Source organism: Synchiropus splendidus, chromosome 14 (assembly GCF_027744825.2).
Source record: "Synchiropus splendidus isolate RoL2022-P1 chromosome 14, RoL_Sspl_1.0, whole genome shotgun sequence".
NCBI lineage: Eukaryota > Metazoa > Chordata > Actinopteri > Syngnathiformes > Callionymidae > Synchiropus > Synchiropus splendidus.
This window is the reverse complement of record NC_071347.1, coordinates 17,592,867-17,611,624: the sequence shown is the minus strand read 5'-3', so window position 1 is coordinate 17,611,624 and position 18,758 is coordinate 17,592,867. Positions and strand designations below refer to the sequence as shown.

The window sequence follows — 18,758 nt, the reverse complement described above, 5'->3', positions numbered from 1 at the left end:
TCTTGAAGACATTTGTCCACACTGATTTACTTGTAATATTTTTTGAATTAATAATTTATGTCCATAAAGCCTTACCTAATCTTTTTTCTTTTGTTTTTGCAGTTTGTTTACAATTTTGAAGTAAGTGCCATCTGTCTTTCGCCTAATAGATTGGTTTTTCATCTACAAGACATATGTTTAGTCACAAGTGAATTAATTCTTCATGCTGAAGAAAAATGTGCTCTTCTTTGCAAAGTAAATCGTGCTGTAAATCTGAGGAGGGACCTCAGGTGAAAGACGTTCAGCACTTCTGGAGGAACACAGAGTGGGTCTGGGGTCAGCTCTGGATCCTTCTTCCTGTTGGACTTGTCCAGAACCAGCGTTTGAATAATCTCGAAAAGGTGGTCCACAGAAGAAAAATGCTGAAGCTGCAACGTTGTCTCAAGCACCAGCTTGCGTACCCCAACCCAAAGACAGAGGTCAGCGTTTTCTCCTGTGCACTTGAGTAACACCACACAAATGGAAGAGTGAAAGTCAAACAAGGCTGATAATTTATTTATTTACATACATACAAAATTCAATGAACTCACAAACATGTCTGGTTTTCTTTTTACACATTTTTAATTTGTAACATTAACAGACTGAAGGCAGTAAATTCATTAGATTTTTCTTTTTTTTTTTTTTTTTTTTTTTTTACAAATGACAAAGAAAGGAAAAAGGGAAAAAAAAAAAAACACCACGAACTGACAGAAGCCCTCGATCAGCTCCTTGGTAGAGTCAAGAATGAGGATGAGACGTTAAGGCAAGGAAGGGTGGGGGGGTGTGACACAGGCTGGAGTCGGGGGAGACCAGGTCAAGCCGAGTATAAAATCAACCGTCTGGCTGTTTTGGGCGGGTGGACAATGCCATGAACCCCCCCTCCCCACATTAACAGAAGCACATGGAAACAAAAAGACCACCACACTTGAGTCTCAGGATACACTTACAAACACCATGTTGAAAATATTTTTATTAAAAAAAAAAAAAAAAAAAGAAAAACTTTATTTTCTAAAGAAACGTAAATCCTCCTCCATCAAACACGTTTTGACACTAGTATTTTTTGACACTTCCACCCTCGACGGTGAGACACCAAACCTATTTTTGTTCGGAGCGGCTCGCTCTTCTAGATTCTGTGCAAACATTCAATGCATATCCACAGTAAACATTTTCATATATATGCGTTATATTTATATATTCATCTTTATAGAACAAGACTTTCTGCGAGTTTTGGCAGTACTGTCTCACACACACACACGGACATTTTTGTCCCGCAGACAAAAGTAGACGAGAAAACTGCACTGCTCTTCAGATTTGTTTTTTTTGTTTTTTTTCTGGAAAGAACGGACGACACCTTCCACTTGGTTACCTTGAGTCAGTCACGGCACGCTTAAATATCACCGTATTTACAAAGTGTCGAAAAGGAGACCCTTGTTGAAGGTAATTAAAAACCTCAGCCCTGAAGATAAAAAGTAAAAACGATCACCGGTTTGTGATCAACACAAGGGTCAACGCTCTTTTTTTTTTTTCCTCATTTTCAGAATGATCAGTGGATCCGATTGTAAATTCTCATATCATGCCGTAGCACCAAGGTTACGGAGGCCGCGCCTCTGCTAGGTCCAGTACTGATCTGTGCATGCTCCAAGGCCACTAGAACGTTCTCAACAGAAAATTTGCATACCTCATAACAGACGGACGTGTGCAAAACCATCTTACATCAACACCAGGGTGGGAGGGGCTGGGGGTGACGGGGGTGAGGGGGCGGGGTGCCTCCCCTCTCTCTGCTCCAAATTGTTCAACTCTAAAAGCCACTCGTCGGATAATGCTCTAGAAACGGTCGACGCTTCCGTCCACGACAGGGATGCGGTGAAAAGAAAGGTGCAGCATCTGTGCTTGATCTAGATTCCTGCTGATACTGAAGCTCCGCCCCTCTCCTGGGAAGAGGCGGATTTGTGCTAAAGCTGAGACATCAATCCACATGCACCTGATCTCCATTGTGCAACGTCTAGTGAAGCAAAAGTGACCACTCTTCTTAGCTGTACTGAATATACTCATGGATTACAGGTGAAGGATAGTGATGCTGTTTATACCACTGATTCTGAATGGTTTTAACAGGCAAACCAAGTTGGGTGTCCCAGGATGTGTGAAGGAGGACCGGAAGACGAGAAGCGTGTCAACAGGACTCCTCCAGCGCGTTGACAACCTGCTCCAGGATATCCGGGCAGTAGTCCGCGATTTGCTGGAGAACACAGTTGGCGTACTCCTGCAGCTCCCCGCTCTCTCGCTCACAAACCTCCAGCTCCCGCTCCAACTGCGCCGGAGAGAGGACGGTTAAATGACAAGCAACTCTGGCTTTTACAGGAGCTAGCACTCCACCATGAACATGAGTTTCATCTGCTACTCATGAGTCATGAATCCCAGCAAAGAGACATTGAACATGATGAACATGATTACTGGGTTAGAGGACACAGCGCGAGACTCGGTCTGCACAATCCATCGAGACAATAAAACATGAGTTTCAAATTTAAGGGAAAAACTTTACAAGTAACATCCGGCTTACGACCTGCTCAACTGACTTCCACGGCCAGCAGATGCTTTTTTTTTTAATTCAATGTTTGGCACCGCAGGACGTAGCAGCCTGGCAACGCGTACGACAGTGTCCCAGCATCTCACTCTCACACAGCCATCTACCACTACAGTAGCACCTATAACCCTCACGTCGGCTATTTTCAATGACATTCGACTTACATCCAATCTGACTGAAGTCAGATGTTACTTGTATTTTCAAAGCCGATCGAACACCAACATGAGTCAACCGTACGGCAATGACTTTTCTACCCAACATGATGGATCTGCTCAATATCGCTGCACTGTGATGGTATCAGTTGCGTGCTGGTTATTTAGTCCAGCCGTGGGTGGCTTTCCTTCTGCTGTTCGAGTAGTGTTGAGTCATGAAGCAGGCTCTCCATCACCAGAACAATTGGGCTTATTGACATCTCAGATGGGAAGCAGCATCCATGACCTATGGTTCTGAAGACTACTGCTGACACTACGTACTGTGTACGTCTGTTTAATCTCCTTTTAATGGTGAGGGTTTCTACTGTTCTGAATATACAGCTCCTTATATTCAAGACACACAAGCTTAAATGGTCAGACTGGATCAAGAGTTTCCCGCCACAGCAAAATAAAAACCTGAAGGCCCTCAGAATGATGATCTTTCTTCAGATGTTACACATGGAAATTCTACTGTAGGAACCATTCATATCAAGTCTTATACGACTATGCTGCTAACATATGGATTTTTACAGGGTAAAGAGCGTCATCTTGCCAAAATATTGAGCCTGGCGTTTTATTTATCAATGTGCTTTTTTCACCCGCGTGTCCACAGCTCCTCCCATAGAGCTGATCTCTTGGAGGCATGGAGACGAGAAGCAGCATTGGGTGCACCACTGACCTTTCCACGGGGCAGACAGCACCACTGCACCCACGGATTAAGTATGAACAAGACACATTTTCCTTCTTAAATTTAGTGGGTGCAGCTCATACTCCAGTGCGCACTATAGTCAGAAATTCACGGCTGTTTAAACATTACATCATGCGGCAGCTGGCTGGCTCTCTGGGAAGTGAAAAGTATGGGGTGTCGTGAGCCCCACATTCGATTGTAAGTCACTAAATGTGATGTAATGCCTGCTAAGAGGAAGAAGGCCTTCAGCAGTTACCTGTTCCACACTCATCTTCTGGAGCTCCTGCTCCCAGTCTTCAGGGTCACTGTGGTCGTAGTGAGTGGGCGGAGTTAGCTGGCTGAGGATGCTGGGGTCCCGGTCGTGGCAGAGGTCAGTCAGGTGGGCGATGTAGAGCTTGAGCTTACTGCGGTTCTGGGACAAGGCTAGAAGAGGGGCGATCATCTGGGGTGGCAATGTATAGGAAGAGAAAAACAGAGAGAGGAGGAGGAGTTACTTTCTTTACTCCCCACTTCACATTTGACTCAAGAGAAAATGGTGTGACAACGAAAAGCGCAAACAATGAAACTCATCAAAGTGAAAAGAAAAAAAGATGGAGGGAAATAAAGATGAAGAAAAGGCATCCATTCTCATCCAGCGTGTCAATTTGGCCCCGGCACGAAAAGGACAACAGAGCGAGCGGATCATTGTGAAGCAGACGCATGCAAAAGGTTGAATGAAATTCCAATGAAATTCCAATGAAATGAAAAGTAAAACAGCAAGATGACTGAACAAACAAGCCAAATACACGACGTGGGTTTTCAACACGAGCTCACCCGTCTGAACAAAATGGCAGAGAGAGAGGGGGGGAGGGCAAAAGATTGGCTACGCCCAAATGCCCTCCTCATCATCCTGTTAGCCACAAGGTTAGCCCAGCGCAGCGTTAGAGAGGAATATTTGGTTAGTCTGGTTCCATTAGTTTCTCAACGAAAGACATTACTGTTGGAAGGAGTCTCCTGCCTCATCTGCAATGTCGACTGCTCGCGAGAAAATAAAGTTCACCTGATCAGGAGAGGGTTTGTGATTCGTCTGGTCAGGGGTCGTCTTCAGATGTTCGTCCTCGTAGTTGTCTGCCATCAGCTTCATTCGATTTTGAGTCTGAGGAGAAGAGGCTGATTCAGTTGGACACGTGACAAAGCTGAGATGTTCAAGCTCCATCGTCGGCCACCTCTTCTCCCAGCACCTTTCCACCTCAGGCCGATCCTCTTATGAGACTAACCAGCCGTCACCCATTCATCCAAACATGTCACTGACAACGGTGAGGGTTTACATGTGACTGGTGTCCTCTTCTCACCTGCTGCTTTAGCTGTTGGACCAGCCTGTCCTTCTCACGCTTCAGCAGAGAGACTTCGTCCTGCGTCTTCTTCTTCTTGGAGGAGGACAACTCCAGCAGAGCGATGTTGGCGTCCTTTTCGCTGATGGCTGCCAACAGCGCCTCCTGTCTGGCGAGTGGGAGAGCAATAACATTTAACCACACCAGTAAATAGCTTCATTATCATTACTTATTCATGGGGGCTGCCCGCTGAGGTGGGCCTCACTGGGATGACATTTTGAAAGGAAGCGATTGATCACCCGGAGCGAGTCTTACTTCATCTCCAGCACCTCCTCCAAGTGTTTCCTGCGCTCGGCTCGCAGGGTGGTCAGGTGCGCTTCTTTCTCACACAGGGACTGTTGGGTGGAGGCGAGCTTGGCTCTCATGGACTCCAGCTCCTGTTTCACCTTTTCCATGGCCCCCAGCAGCTCCTCCATCTGGGAACACACACGCACACACAAATGTGAGCAGAGGGAGGGCGGTTGTGTAAGAGAGGAGGTCAAGTGACGGCCAAAGATGTTCAGAATCTTATTTACCTGACATTTACTAAATATACACTCAACAAAAACCAGCATTCACAATTGTGAGTCCTTTTAACTATATATATTTTTTACTTTTCTTATTGTGATTCATGACTGCAGGAGGGTAAACAAGCTAAAATGTGCCCTTTGAACAACATGAGTATTGGAATATATTCCAATACAATAATATAATATATTACTTAGTTTATCCCGCTATTCACCTCAGTTATTTACACTTTACGCAACATTTTTTAATTTGATGTTTAATTAAATGATGTACTTTAAGCAGATGAGAAAAATAAATTTTTTAAAATGACTTTGCCAATTTGCCATCGTTCTTTCACCAAGATCATCACCACTTCAAATATGATTTATGTGGACAACCTTCAAATGCACTTAACATACAGTGAAAGAATATATAACCATTTATATTCATGGAATATTTACTCTGTTTTGGATTTAATGTTATTCATTCCTTTCTTTCTTTGGCTTCTCACAACGTCTCAGTCACACGTTCACTTTCAGTCTCAGTATGGTGCTGTGTTACAGCAAGAACCATTTGTTTTTTAACTGTGCTGCTACAACAAGACTCTAGACTTGTTCGTCCTAAACCACTGACAGTCTGTGGTTCAACATAAACAATGGTGACTCAGTAGCAACAAGAATACAAATTACAGTTGGAGTGAGCGCAGGACCTTCTTGTGATTATCTTGTTCAGAGAACTGAACCCCACAAGTGTGCACACATCAGGAGGTCATTTTCACAGTGTGGCGGTTACTTATCATGCAACAGTTTTCCGTGGGAAAAGTGAGAAGATATTTAGCTGAATTGAATGGAACCGTGCCAAATATGCACTGCATTTTTTGTTGAGTGTATTTCAAAGACAACAAAGAGGAAAAAAAGAGGCAGGGAAAAGTCATATTTAGAGCATCCAGATAGAGCAATGAAGCAGCATTTATCAGCCAACTGCATGTAAGCAGTAAAACATTCAGGAAAATGGTTGGTAACAACAGCAAAACTGTACAATCGGATGCAGCATCCACACCAAAAATTCGTACTTTGAAAAGTTTCTGGTTGATCGCAGGCATTATACCAGCATTGCTGTTATTTCGACACCCTGGAAGAGTGTTAGTGGTGGATGGGGTTAATCACACACACACACACACGTACACAGACTGGGCTCATACCTTTGACCACTTTAAGTGGGCGAGGTTGGACTCATGCATTAGTTTGAGTGAGTACGTCTGAGAGGCAATTTGTAGAAGAGAGAAAAGAGAAAAGGACAAGAACAGATGAAAGAACCCAGAGAGATGAGTAGAAAAGAGGAAAGGAGGAAGGAAGTAAAGAGAGTATGGTAAACCCCACAGTGCAGTGTTTCTCCTGGGTTAACTGCATCATAACCAATACCCCTAGTTATACATTTAAACTCTTTACTCAAATAAGTTGCAGCACGAACGTAACAGAAGCACAATTTTCACATCACATTTTCAATGAGACACCTCAGTTTTGTACTTCACAGATGTAGTCAACTGTGTTACACTGCAGTCACGTCACAGACCCTCATCTTCAAAACCCAGTTTGGAAATGAAAATTAATCTTTAAATTGATGGTTTAATAGGATGCCTGTGTGACAGTTGGGAAACACTGCACCATAAGTCACAGAGAAGAGAGAAAGAATAAACGTTTTCTCTAGCGACTCTAAAGTTTGATGCTGTGGCATTAATGTTATGGTGTGTGTGTGTGCGCACGCGTGCGTGTACCTGCTTCTCCTGGAGTGACCTTGCAGCCTCTTCCTGTGCTAGAACCATTTCCCTCTCAGCAGTGATCTGGACACTCTCTCGAAGGGCCTCCTCCAACTCCTCGATGCGCTCAGACTTCTGACGCAGCGAGTCCTGTGGAGCATCACAGAAGGGGAAGAAATGAAGGCGCAGATGAAGATTCTGAATCATTTGAAACAAGACAAACACAAGTCACAGAATTAACAACTGTTTTCTTGACAACAGAATGAAAATAAAAATGTATTGTTGGAAAATCACTGTAATTTTGCCTTTTTAATATGTGGGTTGAGATGCCTGCGAAAAACAAAACACAAAACAAACATAGTTTTACTAGCCTTTCCTTATAAAATCGCTCTATTTAAATAGAAAATGTTGCAGGTTTATCTTTGAATAAATATCATGACATGGTCCTCCAGAAATTTGGGTTGCCAATAAGCTTGTTTTCTCGTACTACTTAAACAAGAGCTCATACCAGAATACTACGATCAAAAGCATAGTTGAGACCTCACCTTCACCTGCTGCGAAGTCTCCGACATGTTATCCTCCCTCTTTCGGGCCTCCTCCATGAGTCGAGCGTTCTTGCTCTTCTCCACCTGCTCCTTGTGCTTCAGAGACGCCACCTTCTTCGTCTGGTCTTTCATCTGCCTGCAAAGACGTTTACAACAGACACTTAAATGTTGACAGGCAGGAATGCAAAAAGAAAAGTTGTCTTGTTAGAACTATCACTTGTTAACTCTGCAGATTTACTGACACGTGACTGACACTGCTTAAAAATAAAAAAACATTTCAAAATACATTAAGAAAACGCAGGTGACGAAGAGTGAAGTCAGGTGAGAAAAGGACAAATGGGGGCAGGACTCAGCAAGAGATCTAAAGCACTAACCTGGAGGCCAAACTGGCAGGGTGAAGGGTTTCCATTGAACAGAGAGAAAGCAGTGAAAGAGAAAAACAGGTTCAAGCATGGAGGAGGCTCACATGAGAGACGATAAGAGTGTGAGCACAAAAACACATCATCTAATGACAGACCGTGGTTCACTGTCAACTTCTACATTAGGCCTTATATCTGCACGCCAGGTTTTCCAATATGACAGAGAAGTGCTGCTTATTACAGCAAAAGTCAACAGTTTCCATAGCAACATAATCTCATCATGCGAGAGCTGATGATAAGAAGTGACGCCGTATTTGGATCACTGAGCTCATGACAGTAATAAAGGATCCTAAACTAAACGTAAAGATACATTTCAAATAGAAACTGAATCAAGAAGTCTGGAGCTACCGTTCAGCACATGTGTGTATCCTCTGCTCATTTTGCTCCTCCCTCAACTAAATGCTTCCCTTTGTCATCAATACTGATGACACTTGAGATGAGGAAATGCCAATCACTGGTTAAAAGATGCTTCTAAACACTCACGTCTCCAGCTCACTGATCTTCTTGTCTTTGTCATTCTTCTCATTTTCCATTTCCCGTAGGATTTCCAGCAGACGGTCAACCTCAGCCTGGGCCTTCCCAGAATCCTCTCTGTGGCGGGCCACTTCCTGTTCGAGGTTTTGGATGCGCTCGGCCAGCTCGGTGTTGGCCTGTGCCTCGTGTGCTGCATTTTGTGCCTAGAAAAGAAGTGTCCAAAGTCATCCCCCACAAGATCAGCGCCACAATATGATTGAACATTGACTAGTAAAATAGGAACCCACTCTTTTGAGCTGATTTTCTAATTTAAGACACTCTTCCTTCTTCTGCTCAAGTGTGATCTCCAGGCTTTTGAGTTTGGAGTCTTTCTTGAGTCCAGAGGAAGCCAAAGATGAAGCATGCTCCTTCAGGTCCAGCAGAGAAGTCTGCACACATGTTAGAACTCAAGTAAACTTCATGAGACATCAACCATGAAGACTACAGTCATGTGAGCTGTAGTGCTAAGACTTTGTTTGTTGACTTTCATTCACCTCACAGGCTGCAGAAACCTCTCACCTCTCTGTCCGACAAATCTCCCTGCAGCAGACTCAGCCGCTCCTTTAACTCCTTCAGCTCCTTCTTGGTAGTATCCAGCTCCTCTGTCCTTTCTCTGTCGTCTCGATCTCGCTGCTCCTTTAGTCGCTCAATGATGCGCTCCTGTGAGGAGGTGGACATGTGTTCATTTACTCTGCTTCATCTCACCAGTTAGGATTGCTCTTTCGCTCACCTTTTCTGCGAGCGATTCCTCAAGCGTGGTGAGCGCGGTGTCCGTGTTGGACGTGTCCGCCTGCAAAGACTTGACTCTCTCCTTGAGACTGCTCATCTGCTTCTCTTTGTCCCTCAGCTGCTCCTGCAGGTTCTCAATCTGTGAGTGAATAAGCAGCCCATTAGTGATGACAACCATCAACAACTAATGTGTCTCTTGTGGTTGCGCTGAGCATCACCTTCTTCTGTAGCACATTAACTTTCCGCTCTTTGACCTCAAGCATGTCTTTGAGATCATGGATCTCCCCGTTGAGAGTTCCCTTCTCCTCTGACATCTCTTGAATCTGTTTGCTCTTCTTGTTCAGCGTCGCCTCCTTCTCCTCCAACCTCTGCCGCAGAGCATCCACCTAATAAGGAAGCCATGTGGCAACGTTGTAGTTTAGATCAGAGGTCCCCAACCTTTTTATCACTGCTGACCGGTCAACACTTGACAATTGGAACGTGGCCCGGGGGGTATGAAGTTGCCACTTTGACCTGTCATATAAGGCCTCTGCATGTTTGTGTACCCGCTAAGGCTCACAAACTCTCCTCCTCTCGACCAGTGCCCTAACACTTTCTGACTCTGGTCGCTATGGTAACGTTTAAACATACCTTCAAAATTGCATATAGATACACCACAATACCGAATATAAAGTGCATGAACATTTTTATCTCACCACATTGTTAAATCAATGGGAGCCCTGAGCTTGTTTCTGCAACGAGATGGTCCCATCTGGGAGTAATTGTAGACGGCCGCGATAAATCCATATTTCAAGTACGACTCCTGGTATTGTTTGTTAACTCTTCACCTAACCCTTTTCCCTTTGCAAAGAAACAACTGTGTCCTACTCATTTTGCGAATGTGGATTTAATTTTGGCTCTCTTGGAGATAATGAATTATTTCTTGAGCGGCCCGGTACCAATTGATCCACGGACCAGTACCGGTCCCCGCCACAGGGGTTGGGGACCACTGGTTTAGATAACAATTTAATACAATGTATGTAGTAAAAGTTGAGGTAGTCTTCAGGAAAGATAGGAAAAAGGGCAACTGTTTCCAAAGTTGGCACGGACAAGTGAGCATTCCTTCACCAGTGTGTTACTGCAAGCACATTCCTGAAAGCTGAAGGAGGAGTGTTTGGGCTCTACCTCTGTCTGCAAGATGGCAGCTCGCTGCTCCTTGGCGGTCAAAGACTCTTTGAGCACTTCGATGTGCTGTTTGCTGTCTGAGAACTGGTTGTTGAGTGTCTCCAGTTTGGTCCGCTGTCCTAGAATTTCAGTGTCCTTCCGGGAAAGGTCCTGTTTCAACTGCTCCATCTGAGCGGGGACAAAAAAAAAAACTGTAACATAAGATCAAATTCTCTGCTTGTTTGTGCCTGACCTTATTCTTCATGAACTTGGTATGGCTGCGGTAGACCTCCATCTGCTTCATCTCCTCTTGGCGCTCCTCACAACTCAGAAGTCCGTTTGATTTCAGCATAAGAAGCTCTTCCTCCATGTCCCGCAGGTTTCGCTCCATTGAATTAATTTTTGCATCCTGAGTGGGCATTAAAAATATAAATGCTTCCATGCTGCCTCTGATGGGCAAATTCTTTTCAATATAAATCCTAACCTTCATGTCGATGACAGTCTGTAAAGCCTTGGTTTTGGTGGACTCTGGAGTTCCCTCGTATCGACGGTGCAGCTCCTGTAAACAAATGAAAATGTTACAGCAAACGAAGTACAACAATCGAGGAAGTTCCTATTGGAGACATTACTTCTCTGAGTGCACCGATTTCTCTGTCTCTCTGGTCAAGCAAACTTTCCAGATGATGCCGGTGCATCTCCGCATCGGCCAGCCTTCTGGTGCGCTCCTGGTCCTCCTCTGATGCTTTAGCAGACGGTCCTGGTGCAGAGGTTTGAGAGACAAATTAAAATCAAGTTGTTTCGATGAATCAATTGAAACACATTTTTAGACATTGAATCAAATGCGAAAGTGATCTGACAGTGATACATTACAATAACAAAATCAGAGGTGGAAACAAGAAAACGGAAAAAGAAATGTAAAAGATGATTCTAACGCACAAAAAAAATATTAAACTGAAAAAACAAGGATACAGAACAAATAAAAGAAAGTGTTTCAGTTTTGTTTTGTGCGAGTGAGTGTGATGACAAAAACACAAGGCGTAAAAAAAAAAATCTCCTGCGTGTCTTGTGATTCTGATATGATCAGCAAAATAATCACATGGCTCTGCTGGTTTCATTTCTTTTGATTGCAAAAAAAAAAAAAAAAAAAATCATCCAAAGTTGTTTCCCACATCCTGACACTTTGAGTTTAACTGTTCAGTGAATTGCCAGCTGAGGACAGCATGTCGGGGGAGAACGCTCTCATGTCCTATTAAAGTAGTTGGCTTGGTCCATGAAAGAGGAACAAGAACGTGAAGACAAGGCAGACAGAGTCGAGACGCCAGTGTGGGAGCTGATCACTGACTTTCTTTCTTGGCTTCTTGTTTGTTTGAAAACATCTTCGAGGGAGTGTTGCAGAGATTCATCATCACACCCTACTGAACTATGTATATTAGTTATGAATGAATGAAGATTCAATGAGGGCTGTGATTATTTTACTTTTTGTCCACATTTCTCAAATGAATGATGTGTTCATGCATCATTCTTCACACTGTCCCTCTAACCTTTGCTCTGCAACATCTCCAGAAGTTTCTTGATAGACTCGTCCCTGGCACCCAAGGTTTGCTTCTGTGTGTCGATCCTCAGCTCCATTTCCTCCAGCGTTTTCCTGAGGAGGAAGAGTTCCTTGGCCTGCCTCTCGTACTCAGCCTGTAGCCGCCTGTAGTTCTCCTCGGTTGGTTCAGATGAAAGGGCGAGGTCGCGACCTTGGCCGGCGGGGTCCTGCTGGAGCAGCTGGTTCAGGTCTCTTTGAATCCTCAGCTCGTCCTGGAGGGCCTGCACTGTCATCTGGAGGTGCTGGAGGGGGAAAAAAAAGTTAACTACCTGAGCAATGTAAAGTCTTCAAATGGGGCTCAGATATACTGAGCAAATCATTGGCAGCTTTTACAGCTATAGAAGCCTTCTCTGTGAGATACTTTACAACATCATTAATACATCAGTTTATTCCTGATGATTTTGCAGCTGCTGAGACAAGCAGTACGGAGGAGAAGGATGACGTCGCCCAGGCAGGTTCTGTGCAGAACAATTAGGGTGAGCCAAGGCGGTGAACGCTGAATGACTTTACCCCACTGCTTCATGACAATCGATCCAAGATGAGTACGTTTCTCATTCATGAGCAGAGGCGGTGTGGTGCTCTGACAACACTCAGCCATTGTGGGCAGAGTTACATTGCAGACCCAGCGAAACACAAGTGCTGAAACACAATCAGCCCAGTATAGTGTTGCATTGTTTTGAGGCATCTGACGCCACACACACACACAGACTAGCTGTAGAGAGATACTATAACAAGGTTGCGCGCTACACTCTGGTCTGAACCAGCTGTGAGCTTTTTCAGATGAGAGAACAAAGAGACGAGTCAGTGTCTGCCTTTGTTTCTCTCCATCCTCCTTCAACACCCCCTCCCCTCTTCTTCATTATTCTTCTCTCCTCCCTGCCATCCACCTTAGTTGCTCTCTTTCCTCCAACACTTTCACCTCTCCTCTCACCGGCCCTCCCTTCCTGTAACCTCGTGACTCAGACTGACTCACTTCTGCACAGATCATCCCCCTCTTCTCTCCAACATACACACAGGCATATGCATCCACACACACCTCCTTTCTCTAGCCCATATTTACACCCTCCCTGCCTGCGGAGAGATAACCGCCAGATTTAGCAAACAGAAAGCACACAAGATGGGAGACAACAGCACTGGTTTAAGACACAATTAAAGCAATATCTTCCACAGCAGTGGGCACAGATGATTAAAAACCCACCGTGGGGCATTAAAAGTCCACTGGAGTTTATGTTTTCACCGATTCCACTGAAAGAACACAAGTATGTGGCAAATGCTTTCTAACACCTACACTGACTGGCTAACAGTCACTTGTCACCAAGGATGACACGAACAAACGCCTCAGCGTGACAAACCGAATGTGGCAATTTGTACCAAAAAATCTGGCAAAGCAAGTCTAGCTTTGAAAAAAACAATGTACCCACCAGAAAGAAACCGATTTGTCAGTTTAACCAGGACATGCATCTTAATAGAGACTGTGACAAAGCAGTCTTAGAGTCACATGTGTGCCACTGCGTGCAAGGCGGAGGAGGCTGACATACGGAAGCAGACATCTTTAAATTACACTAACCACTGATTAGCGGCGTAATAGTCAGGCATTACTGAAATTAGTCCACAGTGGGATTCAGTGGGGGGGCAGGAGTGAAAATGGCAATTTAAAGGGGTTCAGACCCATCATTAAGAATCACAGTGACAAAGCGAGTGTGTTTTTCCAATAGTGAGGCTGGATTTGACTCACCCAGTTAAAAGCAGTGTCACCTTGAAAATGGGCTTCATGGTAGTGTCTATATACAACTGGTTCATTCAATGTTTCCTTTACATTATTTTTATACCTGACGTATGCAACCTAAATATTAGGCCTCAGTGTCTTAAACTTATGAAGGACATTTGCACCAAAACTGCCACACTTGTGGGCTGCTGAAGTCGTGAAATTGGGACTCAAAGGTTGGCCCTGGGCGATAACTTTTCCTACGCAATATTCCGCCAAACACACTCTCCACGATGACAATTCTGCATCTCATGATAAATCCGATAAACACACTGCTTACTTGCACACGTGAACATGACGAGACCGCGACGGCGCACCACGCTCTCCAGCTACATGCCGTTTGACAGCAGACACCTGCGTGTGACAGTTGTGGAGAGTGCGGTGGACTTTGGTTCATAATCGTAGTTTTAAACTTATTTTTAATACAGGGAACCTTTTATAATGACACTGGTCGACTCGGAGCCTCTGGATCCGTGTTTATTATATCACCCATCCCTAGGCCTGATATAACAGTGCAAGAACACAATGCATCTAAGTGTGTTGAATCATCATGTGACGCAAGACATTTTCTATTTTTTTGAGCAGGGCATCAGGGATATTTTCCCAAACATTTTCCAGAGTAAGTTTGCTGAATGTGATCAAAGTTTGTCAGTTCACCCCTGGTTTCAACCGAAGGCTGCAGTGCTGAGGCGACACACTGTCGCACAACTTGCTGCCTGGCATCCTGTCCGCAGGCGTGGAGCATTTTGGCAGCCGATCATCGTTCCTGTCCATGCGGACGTTCACAACATTGCATCATAGTTGTAGCTCTATGGGTAACAACCATCCAGTTTTGCAGTTAATTGTTGAATGTCCAAAGTGCCTTCCAAAGTGTTGTGCCTATGAATGTGATTGTTGCGTGATGATAGTACACTGCCACGACTATTCGGCATAATATTAGCTGCTGATGGCTTGATGTGTTGACAAGTCATGACATCATCACCGTTTTCCAACATGTCTTAAGAGAAGGGCAGTTTTTTCTGTTTACAACAGACTCAGACGTGTTGACATGTTCATCAATCTGTACATGCTGACTCGTCAACTAAGTGTTGGTGACCAGTCGACTATCAAAATAGTAGCAGTTCTAGTTGATAGCATGTGAGTGAGAGAAATCTGAGTGAAGACTAGCTCAACCATGAGAAGTGTAGTTTCAGCTGTAAAGGACACACATCTGTGTCCAACTTAACACATTGCTATTTTTAAACATGTGTACTACAATTGTTGTGCAGTGTGAGTCGTCACGCTTGAAGATCACAATGACTACAATAGTAACTAAGCCTGTTCGATATGAAACACTGCGCCTGTAACCGTTATGGACGGAAGCAACCAAGTAGTAACCAGGCACAAAAGTAAAAAAGTAAATGAGCAATCCACACCAATCCCAGTGACTTGCTAAAGTGAAATATTCCAGCTCACATGTCTGAACCTGAGGTGCAGCCCTCAAGTGTCAGCAAACTCTTGATGACGCATAAACGCCAGTCATGTGCTACACCAAAGATACCGGCAGCGAAAGTTCTACTGGGGCTGAGGATGGACTGGATTGTATGCATGACTGTTAACATCAGTCAAAGCAGATCAATAACAAGGTAAATGGACACTCCGTTACCAGCTGGCAGTTCCCGAAGACAATATTAATCCTCTTCGGTTGTGGAACACATTTGCAGTTGAGCGTCAAGACGCCATCACTCACATTAAACAGTTAATAATTTGCCACTTGATTTCTAAAGATGCTTAGTCCTTCACTGTTTCTTTAAAATGACCAATCAATACGAAACCTTCCACTGACAAATAGTCAGACAGCGAAGTGAACACTGAATAAAGAATGTATGTGGGAAAGCCCCCCTAGTTATTCAATAGGTGGCCAAGAACGACTTAACAAAGACAAGAATTAGGCTTTAAAATTCCCATTTGGTTGTCTCAAAAACATACGGAGCAGCATCCTTTGGATGTTTTCATCTGTTGAGCATGAGAATCTAGCAGCGTTTAAGAGGATTATTTACCAGCACAGTACCAGCCTGTGTAGAGAATAGCATGGATTTATCCATTTGAAATGTCTGCAGAGTTGTGCATCGAAGCAGTGGCGCTACTAACCTGTGCCTCGTCTTGTATGACGCGGTACTGCTCCTTCCACACAGTTATCTTGGACACTTCATCTTTTCGAAGCGCTCGCTCCTTCTTTAACTCCGGGCTCCAAAAGGTCTTGATGCTATTCATAGAGGAACTTAGCTTGCTCTCTTTCACCTCCACTTCTCGTCGGAGCATTTCATTCTCCCGCAGAACCTATATTATAAATCGGGTCAGTAAAGTTGAGGGTTCATTACACTCAAAATATAAGGAACACCTTTAACATACCTCTTTCAGTTGGGCCTGAAGGTCAAGTATGGTGTTGTCTCTGGCTTGTCTCAGAGAGTGTGGTACAGTGGAGGCCATGTGGTGGTCCCCAAAAGCTAGAGCATCCCCTGCCATCATACCAGCAGGCAGCACAGCATTGGCAGGCACTGATGTGGAAATGTTAGGAGTGCTGGCAGCCACGACTCCACTGCTGTTGCTTCTAGACCCATATGTCACTCGCTGTCTCCCCATGGTTGTTACTGTCCCGCCACTTTTGGGAAGATGATCACCTGCCATGGCGACCTCATTATCACTGAGGTACATTGGTCCTGAGGTGGCATATGCAGCGTTCAGAGACTGGATGTTCTCCATGGAAAGTGTCTTGCCTCCCGGGCCACCGGGGCCTCCTCCACTGCCCCCTGTGCTGTTGGTTCGCCGGTGTCCCATCCGGGGAGAGCGTGGAAGGCGAGGAGACCGGCCGGATCCCTGAGAGCCAGTGCCTCCTCCATCCCTTCCACCACTATGGTTGGCATCCCCTCTGCCAACAGAGCGGGAGCTACCATACATGTTGTCTGAAGTGGATAATGAAACTGACGGGAGGAACTGGTGAAGGACCTGAACTGTTTAAATGTGGCCCACTATCAACTATGTGGCCTCCAACAATTGTGTATAATGTGCTTGTCACAAGCCTTAGCTACAGAGGAGGATCCAAATGTGCATGGCTTTCCACTTCAGTGAGCAACAGTGCAGATAGTCCTCTCGCAGCAGGAGCCTTCCTGTCTGTGACAAACACACACAATCATTATGAGTAATATCTCAAATCTAACATGCAGTATACACCCCTCAGTACTAAACTGTTAATTGAATCTTAAGCAAAATGCCACCCACAATAGGAGATAAATCAACACCAAAAATAATGACAAACGGCTTACATTTTGACCCACTACTTACTAAACCACCTAAAACACACATTCCATAATACACATTCCATAATAGACTCTAGAAAGGATTAAACTGGTTGCATTTGTTTTAAATACTCATCGCGCTCTAGCAACCAATAATAGTGCAAACCGGGTCTTGCACTTCACAAACATGATTTCTAGATACAGATAGAGGTTTTAAATTCAGAAACAAATATCCATTACTCCTTTTTCAGCCGAATCATTGGCTCCATCACCCCTCAGTGGAATGACTGGAAGTGTTTGAAAGATAGTGACAGATCTCAAAAGGAGCTATAAACATGTAAATTGGACAAGACACCACCTGGTTGCCGTTTGAGGATAATAAGAAGTCTAAATGTGGATATTAGTAACAAAGTAGACACAGGGTAAATCTCAGCAGAACTTGTCCCTGAATATATTTTATGCATCCATGTATCGTAGTACAACGTTATTTTATGTAGGCTGGCACCGATTTAAACATGACAAATGAGAATTATCTAACCACTAGTAAGAATTTTTCGCTTTATAATTCTCCATTATACACATAGTTATCAAGAGGGAACGCTATATTTGTTATGCAGGCAATCCGCCCGTGTTTGAGAGGACTTTCTGTTCTTGCCAGATACGTGTATATGTTCCTGACTGCATCTACCAGGCAGACAGTGAAGTGGCCAGTCTGCGTGGCCTTGCTAACAGCTAACGCTCCAGCTAACAGTTAAGGCTGACATTTTCACCTCCACACACGCCCTTAAACACCTCCCATCGGCGCTCATGTTGAGCAACAATGATTGAAATGTCGTGATTTCTGCCGATATATCGATTCCAGCTCAGTTTTTTTCTTTTTCCGCTGTATTTGCTGACGCTCCGCATCGTAACTAGCCAGGGAGGCAAAGGGGGATCGTCCGTGGAAAAATCCCTCCGTGTGAACTGAGAATTCAGACAGAACATTGCAGCCACTAGAAAAAAAAAATGTGTGTACGCTTTGGTTTAGGTCAGTCCGTGTGTGCTATCACAACTGCAATAAAGCATTCACACAGTCTGGACAACAGCCTAGAAGCTCTGCTACGGAGACACCCATATCAAACATTTCCACCCTTCTTTTCATTTGGAGCTATTCCTCCCAACATAGACGCCTTTTCCCCGAAATGGACAAAACAAATATTGTAAATATGTTAAAAGCGAGGTGACAAATCAAGGGCTATCCATCTGACGTGGTCATGCAAAACCTCTTTTTCTATATCTGGCGGAGGAAAACGTTATTCAGCAGTAGAAATAGTACAAACAAACTACCTTCCTGTGGGTCTGCTGGGGAGCAGGTCAGCACAGCTGCCGAATCCTACGTTGGATGGAGTTGAATTCCACAAAATGACATGTATTTTGTCAATTATGCGTTGGACGCTTATCTGATTTTGTCATCTTTTCGCCAGCAGTAGCGGCTCTGGAGAGTCAGGGCGCCTCAGTGACGTCAAGACCCCGGTGCGCGTTCCCGACAGCGTTCCACGCCACGCTTGAATTTCAAAAGCGCGGCCATGATTCGACGTTAGTCAAGATATTCAGATCAAATCGGATTAACCATTACAAGAGTAGTGTGTTCATCTGAATATTTAAATTCTATTCAATGCGACCCACTGACTCAAGGTCAAGATTATTAT

The 18,758-nt window shown here is 44.4% G+C and overlaps 1 protein-coding gene across 3 annotated transcripts; it reads right to left on the bottom strand.

Moving 5' to 3' along the window:
* Positions 1 to 994: 994 nt before the first annotated feature.
* LOC128770370 (ELKS/Rab6-interacting/CAST family member 1-like) lies at positions 995 to 18,577 on the bottom strand. Of its 3 annotated transcripts, XM_053884734.1 has the most exons (21): positions 18,397 to 18,577; positions 16,187 to 16,945; positions 15,926 to 16,114; positions 11,981 to 12,272; positions 11,069 to 11,196; positions 10,924 to 10,998; positions 10,693 to 10,848; positions 10,461 to 10,628; positions 9,515 to 9,682; positions 9,298 to 9,435; positions 9,087 to 9,227; positions 8,816 to 8,956; positions 8,538 to 8,731; positions 7,636 to 7,771; positions 7,109 to 7,240; positions 6,536 to 6,592; positions 5,104 to 5,264; positions 4,810 to 4,957; positions 4,518 to 4,613; positions 3,735 to 3,920; positions 995 to 2,326 (listed from the first exon to the last, which is right to left on the bottom strand). In XM_053884734.1, exons 2-21 carry the CDS (start codon positions 16,730 to 16,732, stop codon positions 2,189 to 2,191), a joined length of 3,390 nt encoding a protein of 1,129 aa, XP_053740709.1. In that variant the 5' UTR covers positions 16,733 to 16,945; positions 18,397 to 18,577; the 3' UTR covers positions 995 to 2,188. The 3 variants fall into 3 exon arrangements, with proteins under 3 accessions (XP_053740709.1, XP_053740710.1, XP_053740711.1); XM_053884735.1 differs by lacking the exon at positions 6,536 to 6,592; XM_053884736.1 differs by lacking the exons at positions 995 to 2,326; positions 6,536 to 6,592 and adding an exon at positions 4,292 to 4,367 and having other exon boundaries at positions 3,772 to 3,920.
* Between the last annotated feature and the right edge of the window lie 181 nt (positions 18,578 to 18,758).